This window comes from Acanthopagrus latus, chromosome 13 (assembly GCF_904848185.1).
Source record: "Acanthopagrus latus isolate v.2019 chromosome 13, fAcaLat1.1, whole genome shotgun sequence".
Classification (NCBI taxonomy): domain Eukaryota; kingdom Metazoa; phylum Chordata; class Actinopteri; order Spariformes; family Sparidae; genus Acanthopagrus; species Acanthopagrus latus.
The window spans coordinates 20,374,170-20,388,672 of NC_051051.1; the positions used below are offsets into that span (position 1 = coordinate 20,374,170).

At 39.2% G+C, this 14,503-nt stretch overlaps 1 protein-coding gene across 1 annotated transcript; it reads right to left on the minus strand.

The window, feature by feature from the left end:
* Positions 1-1,629: 1,629 nt before the first annotated feature.
* chm (CHM Rab escort protein) lies at positions 1,630-14,217 on the minus strand. The gene is made up of 17 exons (XM_037120508.1): positions 14,123-14,217; positions 12,442-12,508; positions 12,192-12,264; positions 11,924-12,054; positions 11,645-11,760; positions 11,465-11,529; positions 11,177-11,323; positions 10,948-11,064; positions 10,414-10,525; positions 10,078-10,300; positions 8,811-8,888; positions 6,448-6,555; positions 6,074-6,137; positions 4,945-5,041; positions 3,677-3,775; positions 2,340-2,485; positions 1,630-2,126 (listed from the first exon to the last, which is right to left on the minus strand). The coding sequence occupies exons 1-17, from the start codon at positions 14,172-14,174 to the stop codon at positions 1,833-1,835; spliced, it is 1,989 nt and encodes a 662-aa protein (XP_036976403.1). The 5' UTR covers positions 14,175-14,217; the 3' UTR covers positions 1,630-1,832.
* Positions 14,218-14,503: the final 286 nt, after the last annotated feature.

The window sequence follows — 14,503 nt, forward strand, 5'->3', positions numbered from 1 at the left end:
CATTGTGTGTGAGTTTTAAGTTTGTGTAGAGGTTAAGCATTTTTTGACCATTTTGAGCCTCTGGTAGTTTTGCATCTCTTTGTGGTGGTTTTGAGTCTGGCCATGGTAGTTTTGCATCTCTCCATGTTTTGGGGGTTTTTTTGAGTCTCGTATCTTTTTGTTTGTTTGTTTGCTTTGTTTTGAGGTATCATAGTTTTGTGGTTTTGAGTCGCTCTCTCTCCTGCAGTTTTGTGTCTGGTGGCTTTGTGTCCGTGGTGGTTTTAAGTTCATGGGGAGATCATTCTGTTTTTGTTTTGAATCCCGTAGTTTTGAGACTGGAAGTTTGGGGTCCCTTTTTTGGGGGGGTCATTTTGAGTCTATGTTAGTTTTTCATCTCTCTTTGGTGGCACTGAGTCTGTTTCTTGTTGGTTTCTTGGTTTTGAGATGTTGTGGTAACTTGTATTTCTTTGTGTGTTTTTTTTTTTTTTTTGACACCATTTGACATTTCAGTCACAAGTGTACTCAGGACCGGATTAGATGTATTTTTTTCCCCATGTGTGAATCGGTACAAAAAAAATTATAATAATCAGGATTCTTTTTTTTGATCACTTGTGACATTTTCTTTGCGTGAGACGGAGTGAAAAAAAAATCATCACAAAACTTTTTCAGGAGACTTGTTTTTCATGTCTGGAACAAAAGTTTCAGGACAATTAAAAAATAAATAAACGTGTGAAACAAACAAAACATTTCAAGAGAATCAGCAGTGTTACTCACATACTTACACTTCCGTATTTGCACTTATGTGAAGTGTAATAATTATTCCATGAACACCTTTCAGTTGTAAAAATATCAGCCAACACTAATCTTAAATCAATATTTTCCCATTGAGTGCTGTGCTGTCATCACATTCACGAGAAACAAAGTAAAAAAAGAAAAAACTTTCAGGGGAATTATTTTGTATTATTCACGTGTGTGACAGTGAAAAAAACATTCAGGAGGAAAACTTTTCAGGAGAACTGTTTTTTCCTCACTTTTTTTTCCATGCTTGAAACAAAGTGAAAACTTTTTCACAAAACAACAAAAATGGAACAAAAAAATGAGGATTCATGTATTATTTTTCATGTGTGAAATGGAGTGAGAAGAAATTCAAGATTATTTTTGTTATGTTGCGATACCAAGTAAAGGAACATTTCAGGAACATTAAAAACTTTTTTCGTGTGTGTTACAAATTCAAAACAAAAATTTCACATGTGAAACAAAAAATAAAACATTTTATGTCATGTGTGAAAATAACAGGATATTTCTTTTATGTTTGAAACCCAGTTTCTCCTTTTTTTTCTTTCTTTTTTGTTACTCGGCTTTACAAACGAAAAAAAAAATTCTTGCATCTTTTTTCCAGGAGAAAAAAAAGTGAACTGTCTTTCACTTGGCTTCACACCCAATTAAATTAGGTGCAAACAAATTCTCCAGTGAGGTGATTTTTTTTTTTTCCATGCATGAAATATCATGACATTCTCACTGCTTTCACACACAAAAACCCTCACTTGCGCCTCACGTCTTCGGTAGTATAAGTAGCAGTCACGGATCACAGTTTGTATACTATATCCTGAGAGTGACACTGCAGGCAGCCAATCAAAGCAGAGAATTCAGTGGTTGAGTTTGTTCATGTTGAAGCTTTAATGTTTCCACAGAACAGAACAAACTGTAAACAGTATTTAAATAAGACAGAAAGCAGAACAAATAATAGAAAAATAATAAAGATTTAAAACAAGACATGAAGGCAACTTTAACCCACAATTCACTGCAGGAGCTTTTGGCTTTAACAGAAGGTTTATACACTTTATCTCTGCATGTTACTCCTCAGTCTGCAGGGCCTGCTCCTCCACTTTCTCCATCTCTCCAGCACCGTCTTTCTCCTCCTGTTTATCTTCCGTCTCCTCTTTCTCTTCCTTTTTATCTTCCATCTCCTCTTTCTCTTCCTGTTTATCTTCCACCTCCTCCTGTTTCTCTTCTGTCTCGTCCTTCTCCTCCTCCTCTCCTCCCGTGGCAGAGGAGGTGTTGTCTCCATCGTAGATGATGTCTTCAGGGTTCGGAGCAGGAGGACAAAAATCCTCCTCAGGGAGAATCTTCTGGAAGATCGACTCCGCCTGAACAGAAAATAAAATCACTGTCAGATGACAATTGTGATCTTTGGCTAATGCTACAACAAGAACCTGTACTTGAACTTTGTCAGCACTGACGGCAACTTTGGACAAAAGATGTCGACACACTAATGCTACTTGGTCAAAGCAGCAGAGACAGAATACTGGAGTAACTTCACACAGTGTTGGTTTTTATACCTTAGTTTGTGTTTGTCTCACCTGTTTGATGGCGTGTTCATGACCCAGACTTCCGTCCGGTCCAGAGCACATGTAAACATTAGAGGGGAGGTCGTGACCTTCATCCTCCAGCCCCGAACCTTCAGCCATGTTGAAGTACAGACACCAGAGGACGGACGGACAGTTTTCTGCATTAAGAGAGACATTTCACACACAAGATTTAGGCATCACACAGAAATCTGACAGAATCAGTCAGTATAAATGTACCTATATATTTTATATCATTTGTAAAAATTTCTTGAACATCTAATAAACTGCCTGCACATTTGGACAGAATTGAAAGTACCGGACGTACGTTTGTCAGTTTTCAGTATTTAAAACTAATGAAGGCTGATAAAATACATTTTAAATATGTTAAAACTCATTTAAAAGTCCTTCTGTCTGACTTGACCATTTGATATATTTTTTTTTGTCATTTTGTTAGAACACTTGAGAGTTTTTAATATTTCCAGAAGTATTTGTGCAATTCACAAACCAAAATAAACATCAATTTGTAGAAGACATTCATAACTTCACATATGGAGTTACAGAAATAACTGTGAAAAACAAAAAAGGAAAAAAAGAAATAGTACTAAACGACCTCATGTCGTAAAACGTGATTGAGGAGCAGGTTTCTCAGTTATGAATCTACAGCAGTATATAAATGTCAGTGTCAGTGAGATCTGTAAAGTGACAAAATGTCAGATTTACATACAGAAACACTGAAGGTTTAATGTAAGGATATGGCTGTTAAAGGGAGACCAGTTAACCTCTTACTGTGAGAAAAAAAAGACAGCTCTGCTCTCTCCACTTTTACAACAAAATGTACATTTTCTTGTCTTTGCTATTAATCCTCCAGTATTTTTTATTGAGGCCATAGTGGACATCATTTTGATGGATGTTTTTTGAACAGTTTTTGACCAATTGATCAATTAATATATAAATAAAATGATTGGAAGATTAGACCTTGATAATGATAATAATAATTAACTGCAGCTCCAGATTCACCACAGTGTGAATGTTAAGCTTTAGAATAAAGAAGCTGAAGCTGCAGAAACTTCTCTCCTCCTCCCTCATCACCTCTGATGAATCTCTTTAAACCTGCATCCATCCATCCTCCAGGCTGGAGTGTGGGAGTGAGTGAGTGTGTGTGTGTGTATGTGTGTGTGTGTGTGTTCATTCCTGCAGGTTGTTCATGTTATAATTAAAAGCAGAGAAGGAAATGATGAATGAATTAAAGACAAAGAGAAGAGGAGGTCAGAGAGGAGAGAAAGTTTACAGGATAGAGAGAGTAGCATTCAGTCTGTGTGTGTGTGTGTGTGTGTGTGTGTGTGTGTTACCTTGGTCATGTGACTCTGGCGTGCAGAACATCCTGGTAACCACAGGCGACAGGTCCTCATAGGCGGAGCCAACTGACTGACAGGTGAGATGGACCAAATCTAGGGAGTCAAAAAAAATGTTATTTTTATCTATTCGTATTTTTTGTGTGTTATTTTCATCTATTCTTATTTTCGTGTTATTTTTATTTGATGTATTGTTATTCTGATTGGTACTGATGTAAGCATGTACTTCTCCCCTTTTATTATTAATATTATTACAATTCCGTTGTGTTTTTATTTTGTATTCTGATTCTACTGTAATTTGAAGCAATCTCTGGAACAAGAATTTCCTTCAGGAATAATAAAGTTCTAATTGATAACAGAACAACCCTGACAAACATGAAAAGTGATATACTATGATAAATGACATTAGTATGATTAAATGTCAATCAAAACAGTTTTCACTGTCAACAACAAGTCACTTAATCAACAAGTCAATTAATCAACAAATTGTCTTTCAAGACTTTATAAATATGATTTCAAAGATTTGTATAAAACTTTATTGTAGATATGAACATACCCTGTCAGTATCTGTGTGTGTGTGTGTGTGTGTGTGTGTGTGCCTGTGTGTAGATAAATGGTGTTTTGTTTTAAAGCCGTTCAGGCCCACTGACTCAGTAACCAATCACACTGCAGCATCAGGACATCACAGCAGAAGAAGAAGAAGAAGAAGATGATGATGATGATGATGATGATTTGACAGGCGTAACACACACACACACACACACACACACACACACACACACACACACAGTCCCGCTTTGTGTGTGCGTGTGTTGTTGGTCATTAATCAGTGTTTCTCTGGCGGATTCATCAGTTTCTCTTCAAGGACACTGCAGGATTTTCAGCTGCAGAGTCTCACTGATCATCACCTCCAGTTTCAGATCTCTCACGTATTTCATGTATTTATACTGATTTAGTTACACGGAAATAAAGGCTCCTAAAACCTCCTCAAGGACCCCAAAAACCACTTCAAAGAATCTTCAATATACAAAATAAAAGCTGTAAGACATGACATAAAGAGAAATTATGAAAATTAGATGATGAGAAATGGGAGATAAAATATCATACTGCTAGATTAGAGATGATTCATGAGATAATATGATAAAATAAAATGATCAATCTGAGATGAAATACAAAATGAGATGGGACATGGGACCATATAAAGATAATATAAAGTCATGGAAATACAATTAGACAAAATACATCAATGACTGTCTGTGTCTCACATGTTCCAGGCATGCAGGTCATTGTGGACGAACAGAGCTCCACCATCTTCACTGCCGGACATCCTGCTGCTATTGGAGGAACCGTTACCATGGAGACCTGACAGACAGACAGACAGACAGACAGACAGACAGATAAAAGTTCCACCTCAGTTTAACCAGACAGACAAAAGTCTTTAATGAAAAACCTCCTCAGAGTGTTGAAAACCAGATTAGTTTCATCTTATTACTGAACACTGCAGGCTAACACACACACACACACAGACACACACACACACACACACACACACACACGCACGCACGCAGAGCAAAGCAGAGCAGAGCAGAGCAGAAGATCTATGAAGCATCATAATTCTCTGACCAAACTTAATTCAATATTTCAATATTTAACTCACACCTAATTAGTGAGGAGTGTGTGTCGGTGTGTGTATGTTCAGACAGATGAATTTGGGGGATTTTCTTCAGTAAGTGACTCTTTATTTGACTTTTCTCTCCTCTTTTTCATTAACATCCATCCAATAATTTGTTGGGCTGAAGGACACAGTGACCTCTGACCTGAAATTTCACACTTTGAAAAGTCTGATCGACTTCCACATTCAATCCTCTAACCAGCTGATTAAGATTACTAGTGTTGTCAGCTAACTTTAAAAGAATATCAAATTAAAGTTTCTAATTACTCCAAATGTTGGAGTGTCACCTGAGCTTCAACTGAGCTCTACTTCAGATTTATCTGAGCTTAACTTGTGCTTCACCGAGATGTTAGTCATCACTTCCTGCATATGTTTTGGAATAAAAGCAGATCATTTCACAAAATAACCCAGAAATGGGGTTTTTTTAGAAGTAATTTTGGGAATTATAACAAGGCTCAGAAATTAGTTGAAAGTAGTTTCTCTTTATTAATGTTGACCTGTCATCAGCATTCAACATGTCTCACAATGACAACGCAAACATACTGATGTTTAGCAGGTATAATATTTACCACGTTCACAATCTTAGTTGTAGTAGTAGCATCTAAACAACATTAGCTAATAAGCAGTAAACACAGAGTACAGTTTTGCAGGTGTATGATTATAAACTAAAGATCAATATTAATGTTTTGAATGATTTCAAATTCATTATTGATATGATTTACCTGTTGGTCTGAGTCACTGGGAAGAACGGAGCCATCAGTGATCAAAACAGCTCTGGAGAGAGACCTGAAGAAACAGAAAGACAGACAGACAGGCAATTTGTCTAAAGTTAGAGCTTTACACTGGGTCAACATTTGGACTTCTTTCAAGACCAATCTATGGAAAACCTTAAACCCTAACTATACATATATATGTGTGTGTGTGTGTGTGTGTGTGTGTGTGTGTATGTAAAAGACTGCTCAGATCTACTAACGACATCAGCAGCGAATTGCCACCGAATTGCATCAATTTTTTATCGTATGTTTAGAAATTATTATAAATCTTTATGGGGAAACTGGCTGGTAATGGCCGGTTGTTGATTCTGGTGGGTCTTAACCTGGTGGGTGTGGCCATCTGCTTCCGGTCCGCCCCCACGAAGCCTTCCTCCACCACAAAATGGCTGCAACTGATTCGCTGTCCTCTGCTGTCAATCACCGCCTTACACCTGTAAGGGTGTGTGTGGGGGGGGAATTACACACAATGATGTCATCGAATGGACTGTAAACAGGCAGTAGAAAGAAAAATCTGAGCAAACTGAGTCAAATTTCCAACCGACATTCAAAAACCAAAAGAGATTCAGTTTACTAATAGAAAAGAATACAAGAGCAATATTCTCATTCAGAAACTTGAACCAATGTATTTCACAATGTATCTTAAAAAATTACTTTGATCAGTTTTTAAGATATCAGCTTGTCAGTGTCCATCAATCAACAAATCAGTTAATCCACTAATTGTTTTATCGGTGAAATAATGTTGTCTACAGCTCAGTTTATAGTCTGTTAAACCAACAGTCAGCAAATAAACCTGTGACTTGTAATTAAAATCACAGCTCTTGTGATTTGAATATTTCACTTTATTAAATTGTGATTTCAGTATAAAAATGATTGATTTTGAAGGCAGAAGCCTTTTCAAGGGTGTCTCACTTACTCACACACACACCCACCGAGTACTGAAACCTATTATTGGGAATAATGATGCGCACAGAAGCTCATCCATAACCTCTGACACACACACACACACACACACACACACACACACACACACACACACACACACACACACACACACACACACACACACTTTGGGAGCAGCAGCACTAGAAGGTCACACACATAAACATAATAGACAGATGATAGTAACACACACATACACACACACACACACACACACACACACACACAGTCAGAGCTCCTTGTGTGTCTCACTGCTACCCATTGTTAGCATTTGCACATTAGGATTTTTACTGACTGCAAATCAGCACAGAATGGCACCCTGCAGTAAGTTAACAATGGTTTGTTATTGTAGGTGGCGCTGCAGCAGGAGTTGATTAAGCTACGTTAATGAAATTACCACAGTTTGCTCCAAAATTGGCCTCTTTGTCAGAGTCACAACTGATTGAAACAGGAACACACAGATATGAAACACGATTGATAACATTCAGTGTGATTTACACTTCCTTAAGATATCATTATCTCTGACATCTATACAGAAAAAATGTCCTTAGAAACGGCAAAAAGACCATTCAGAGCTTGCCTTAGAATTGTAATGTTTTTAAGTTTTCTTCAGAATCAAAGTAATCCACTGATAGCTGTCTGAATCAATGGCTACACTACAAACAGGAACCGCTAATAGCTAATACTGCTGACTTTTAGTGAAGACAATTTGACTAAATGTAAACAAATATGGACTAAAAAGCAGGCTTACTGACATTACAACAGCACAAGACAAAGCGTGACACTCAACATGGTTCTTGAAAGAGAAATGCTAACATGCTAACAGGGTAATGTCACCATGACAACAAAATCTGACAGTCATTTTTTAAAGTGCGACCTTCGATGGGTCACCTGTGTGTGTGTGTGTGTGTGTGTGTGTGTGTGTGTGTGTGTGTGTGCGTGTGCATATGTTTGTGTGTGTCAGCAGTCAATCAGTCATTTAATCTGGCAGCTGACGAGGCAGCAAATAATCATAGAGAGACACAGACACAGACAAAGAGAGAGGGGGAAAGAGAGAGAGAGAGCAGTGAGGTGTGAAGAGGAGGAGGAGGAGGTGAAGAGGATCAGAGGTTAAATTATAATGTTAATTTCCTCTCCATAAATTGAATATTTTACTGATCATAAATTATCGTCCAATCATGACTATGAACAGGAAGGTCACACACGCATAGACACACGCGCACACACACACACGCGCACACACACACACACACACACACACACACACAGACTCACACCTGTCTACCTGTCTGTTGAATTCCTTCATTTTTAAAACTACAAAATCCATTAAACATCAATATAAATCACATTTCTGATTATAGAAACAGCTGAAGTCAAGCTGTATTTGACTTTTTGGTGTTTTTCACTGTTTGTAGTGAGAAGAAAACAAGCTGTCGTCATTCTGTCTGGGCACACCTGAAAGTGTGTCAACAAAATTTCTGTGAAAAACATTTGGTTTACATCAGGACTACCGCTCTGATGATGAACCTCGTGTGAGATGACTGTTGGGACTCAGCTGGATGCGGACAGTTTTACAGATGTCTCTTTTGTAATTGTGCTCTGTGCGGAGAATGCTTTTCATATCACTGGAGAATCTTTTGCTACAATACCGCTGGGCAGTGACCACTGGGAACATGTATCAGTTCTATGAACATGGGCAGTATTTTGAGCAGTAGAAGTACTCTGAGTACTATTACAGTGTTTTTACCTGTTGGTTTCCTTGTCCACCACAAGACAGTTGACTGAATGTCTCAGACAGTAGATTCCTCCAAACACAGCACACATCCTGAAATATACAAAAACAACAACAAGAATGTTATCAAATCAACAAGACAGAAAATGTGACATTTACAGCTGCCACACTCCAACAGTAGATTACAGTGACGAGGAGGGTGTTTAATGACAGCTTTGCCTGGACCGAGAGGTGTCTCGGCCAATCACAGTCAGCCGTCGTTTCTCCACACCGCCCCCTCCTGTTGCTATCTAATTCCAAACATTACCATGTATGTGAGTGCGTATTGGATATGTGTTTTGTCCACATCAGCTTTGAGGGAAATTTACATTTTTTGTTTTGTCTTTTTACTGAATTGAGACCAACTGTAAAAATTCCAACTCCATAGGTGCAAATGATAAAATACTATGTCAAAATGTTGACTTTGCAAGAAAAAACTCAAAGGACTCAACATTTTAGATTTCTGAATAAGACTACTGAATTTACAGACATCATTAACTTTACTTTAAAAAAAAAGCAAAGACTCAGACTTCAAAAAAACAATATATTGTCAGTGTCTACAATAGTTGTGGCAAACATGGCAGCAAACAGAGCAGACACAGACCAACTTGAACTGACATATCACACAGTCATTATGTTAAAAAAATTAATTAGCACAGCTATAAATTACAAAACGTTAAAAATGACAAACTAAACATTACAAATTAAAGCCCCAAAGTGTGTATGTGTGTCTGTGTGTCTCAGCTGAGCAGTAATATCCGCTGAGGATCATCTAATATGTAAATGAGTGGAGCCCTGGGCGACACCCTCCTCATTAATATTCATGCTCTGTTCTAATGAGACAGCAGCCGTCACCATGACAACTAACTTGTCTGCCTGTACAGACCTCAGTGTGTGTGGTGTCATATAATAAAGTACTGTCAGCTGGACGTCTACTGCAGTAATGATAATATGCAGCATATTGAGAGCTGATGTAGCGTGTAGTTACTTGTACTTATCTGCACCTTAGTATTCACAGTAGTAGTACAAAAGTAGTACTAGCAGTAAAAGGAGCATCATTACTTGTAGTAATAGTAACATCAATACTAGCAGCACTGGCATTGCCATTAATAGTAGATGTAGTAGTGGTGGTTGTAGCAGTGCCAGTAGTAAAAGAAGTAGTGACAGTAGTTGTAGAAGTAGTGGTGGTAATGTCAAGTCAATATAATCATCCAGATAGACAGACAGACCGACAGATTCTTACCTACAGAAACACTGGGGTATCTCTCCAAGGCCATAGACAGGAAACAGGAATGGCGTGTTGCCGTAGCGACCCAGGCAGCGCAGGAAGTGACGTGTGGAAGTGAGGCCCTCCTCTGTGGGCGTGTCTTCTGTTACCATGGCGATGGAGTGAAGCAGGAAGTCCTGCAGGTTGTCACCGAGCTGCTGGTCACATAGGAACTCCAAATATGGCCGACCGTTGTAGGCTGGAGGGAAAGAAGATAAAAGACCACATTATCAACAATGCCCCGCCCTCCATTAATAAAAAGATGGGTCCCCTATGAAAGGTAAGTACTGATGATGTCAGCAGGTGTCTCACCCTGCTGCTCCTCCGTCTCCTCCATACAGGAAGTGAGGAAACGCATCAACTTCCTCTTTTCTACCACTGACAGCTGACGACTTGCAAACACATCGGCTCTGCTGCAGGGTACCTGAGAGACAGAACGGTCGTAACAAAGAACCCAGGTCAACAGAGAGACAGAGAGGACAACAGAGAGACGAACATAACAACAGAGAGACAACAGGTCAGCAAAGAGTCAGACAGTTCAGCAAAGAGAGACAGTAAGATCAGCGGGAAGACAAACAGGTCAGCAGAGAGACAGACAGGTCAACAGGGAGATAGGCAGCACAATAGAGAGGTCAACAGAGAGACAGACAGGATGATAGAGAGACATGTAAGTCAACAGAGAGACAGACATACGCAGAAACACAGGCAGACCGACAGAGAGGCAGACAGGCCAAAACGGAGACAGGCAGGTACAGAGGAACTAACAGAGAGACAAACAGGTCAACAAAGAGAGAAACAGGACAACAGAGAGACAAACAGGTGAACACATGGATGGACTGTACTCACCTGTTGTACCTTTCCGTGGCGATAGGTGAGTATCCTGGTGACGTTCTTGAACTCTGCATAGCGACTGACGTTTGATTTGATCAGCAGATCAACCAATGATCCACGAGAATACATAAGCTGGAGGAAGAGGAAGAAAAAGTCTTCACGGCATGTTATAATGCTGTGTAATGTTCTGTTATACTTATATGTTCATTATTCTAAATATTTCTGTTGATTTACACCGTTTTACCTTGGAGACCAGGTCAATGTTGAACCTGCGTCCTTCCTTCAACAGCTGAGGGTAGCTGATCTTCTTTTTAATTGGCTCTGATTGGCTTTGAGCAGCAGCGGTGGTTGGCTGGTCTGCCTCTGGGTCCTCCCCCTCTGTCTGGGAGGCCTGTGTGATTGGATGAAAAACACCTGTCGTTCATCCTTCTGTACTGAAGATCATGTTGGACACAGTGGGTTATATATTTTTGATTAATCAGCAGTTGCAGCTGAATCCAGTTGATCAAATCTGAGTTTCTTCTGTACTCACCTGTTCTTCTTTGTCTCCGTCTGCTGTTGCTTCTGATTTCTCCTTTGTGTCTTCGTCTTTCGAATCTAGAAATGAAAAAGCAGATTTCTAAAACTGTTACTGTGAATCCTGAATTATGGATTCAATCTGATGAATTCTTTCTGCAGGGTTTGAAGATTAAAGCCTGAAAGATTTTCAAACCTGCAGATTCTGTCTCTGAGTTTTCTTTTACAGCATCCTCTTCAGCTCCACCTGTTTGTTCTTCTGTGGTGCTTGGAGGATCGGGACTCGGGGCTTCCTCCTCCTCTTCTTCCTCACTGAGATCAACATAAATGAACTAAATTAATAATTTCTTGATATCTGTGCCTCGGGATTACAGTTTACGCAAACCAAAATGAAAAACAGAGCAGAATGTGTCCGTGTCTGGCTAATGAAGCTACCTTTACTCTAACCAGAGTTCAGACTGACTCTGAGGTTTACCTGGTGAAACAGAACACCTGCACATTACTGATGGAGTCGGATTCTGATTTTGAGTTTGACAGGTAGATCAGCTCCTCCCCTTCCTCCAACAGGCTGGACCAATCCTGAGCCTCCTCAGGCTGAGACTCCTCCTAGCAGCACACACACACACACACACACACACACACACACACACACACGTTACTGTACTTATACAATCAACTCTTTTAATCTGATGATGTATTGACATTTCTACAAGAACATGCAAAGTAAGCAGTGTTGTACTCACATGGTGCTGCTGTATCCAGTTGAGCAGACCGTTGAAAGTGAAGCTGGCCCAATTGGCCGCGTAATAACTCCTCCTGAAACACACAGTGATATTCAACTGTCAGGCAGGTTTATGCTCAACAATTTCAGATTACTAAAATTGGAATATTTCATCCATAATCTGATTCTCCACAGATACTCCTGCAGCTCGCTGACAGGTGAGTTTCACGTGTTTCTGATTCTAAATGATGATGTGCGAGATCAAGACCGACCTGTCGACATGAAGAACTCTCTGTCCCACTCTGGAAAAGGCTGCTGCCACCACCGACTCAGCAAGACCTAAAGACACGATCCACACACAAAGTTATAACAGCAGGAGAGGACACAGGGATCAAGGTGTACAATACAACCCTGATTTAGAAAAAACGTTAGGACACTGAGTAAAATATTTCCGGTTTCAGGGCACTGGTATAATTGAACACAATAAAGTTTATTGTTAAACTGTAAAATATTCTGCCGCCATTACATTTTATTGTCAAAATTGTGTATATGGGTCTTTATATTGATCTTGGAATTTTTAACTCTCTAATATCAGTATCTGCCACGTGTTTATACATCTGTCTGTGGCCAGTTTATGTCAGCGCGATCACAACTACACAAAGTACTGATGTAATAAAGTAGTAATGACGACTGAAGAGTAATGGATCAGAGCGTCAACATGTTGACAGGCATCGCGGCTGATGTGATTCCAACGCATGATGGTCCCTAGTTTCAACTGTGTTATATCTTTTTGACGGCACTATCTTTTTAACTGGAGACACTCATTTAAGTTTTGAAAATTACCTTTTGCTTGCTTTATGTACAACTTCAGTGACTCGACATTTTGGGAATACCTGCACGCTTTCAATATGAAGCCACGCTGTTGTAACATGTGCTGACTGTGGTTTGGCATTGTATGGCTTTAATAAGCAGGAATTACCCTGAAAATAACGTTGTCTTGGTGGCCGCATAGACAGACACACAAGATCTTATCTGGTATTTACGAGATGTATTCTCGTAATTTTAATAATGACAAGGTGTTTACTTTTTTATTTTATTTTAAATATTATGTGCTTGCACAGATAACTGACAGCTTCATATTGGTTACTATTGCTATGATGACAATTATGTCAAAATGAACATAAAGCTAAAGTGGTTGTTGGTGTTTGAAATGTAGTTACAGGATCACGTTATGATTTAATATAACTTAATCACTTCGACAGTTTATAGATGTTACATTTAGTTACGCTGACTCAGCAGATTGTACACCCATCATCACTTTGACTCAGCAGATGCCCTGAGATGAGGGAGTCGAAGATGCTGACGTATACACATAGGTTAGCTCTTCCAACGCTGCTTCAACTGTGATAAGCTAACAAGCAGACGGGTGAAGAAGACCACATTTTGTAAAAGAAAATAGCCAAGAGTGACTGCTTACATATAGCTTATATCATAACATCATGTGAGGGGCAGAGCACTGACAGCAGCTCTCTTTAGCCTGCTAGCCAACAGCACAGCGGGCTAACGTTAGCGTGAGTCACAGAAACATTAACACCAGGTATAAAACTAACGAAACTAACGTAAGCAGTGAAAACACCGCGATGAGCTCCGCTGCTAACATTCACTAACACAAACATTATCAGCACTTGTAGTGAAGCGATTATGTTTGTATACATCTCTTATTCCAAGGAGCTAACACACCACCAACAGCTGCTAGCCACTATCATTTAAAGTTAATTGGGTGTTAGCCGTAAGCTAACGCCAAGGCTAACCCCAGCCAGTGTCCACAGTTTGGACCGATTTCAAAAGGGATTTCGGGATGTTTGGGACCGAACAGCCTCCGGTCGAACAGGGAAGGATTTAAAACATATGATGCAGGTCATTAAATGTAATAAAAATCAGCTGTTTCGTTACCTGTGCCCAGAATGACGACGTCAAATTCAGACGGCAGATCCTCAGCAGCCATGTTTGTTAGCAGGAAAACAGAGTCACGTGAGAGTGACTGACAGCTGATCTGTCAATAGTTATTATGGATCAAATACATTGTATGTACAAATTCATGTTACGTCTTTATGAATGTAGATTTTTTTTAAGGGTACCTATATTTATCACAATTTATTTTAAAAATGTCTTGAATTGGTTACTTCAAATTACAATTGAATTAAACAAAACAAAAATGTGAATACTGGCAATATGTATATATGTGAATTGAAACAAATGACAGATAATGTGGAAAATAAATGTGAACATATTTGCTTGAGATACAAACATGCGTTGTTTTCCCCCTTCAACTCT

Excerpts from the sequence above, each read along its gene's own strand:
- chm (XM_037120508.1), bottom strand. The coding sequence starts at position 14,174 with ATGGCTGCTGAGGATCTGCCGTCTGAATTTGACGTCGTCATTCTGGGC. Across the intron at positions 12,509-14,122 it reads CGTCGTCATTCTGGGCACAG|GTCTTGCTGAGTCGGTGGTG; the intron begins GTAACGAAACAG and ends TCGTGTCTTTAG. Across the intron at positions 12,265-12,441 it reads AGAGTTCTTCATGTCGACAG|GAGGAGTTATTACGCGGCCA; the intron begins GTCGGTCTTGAT and ends TGTGTGTTTCAG.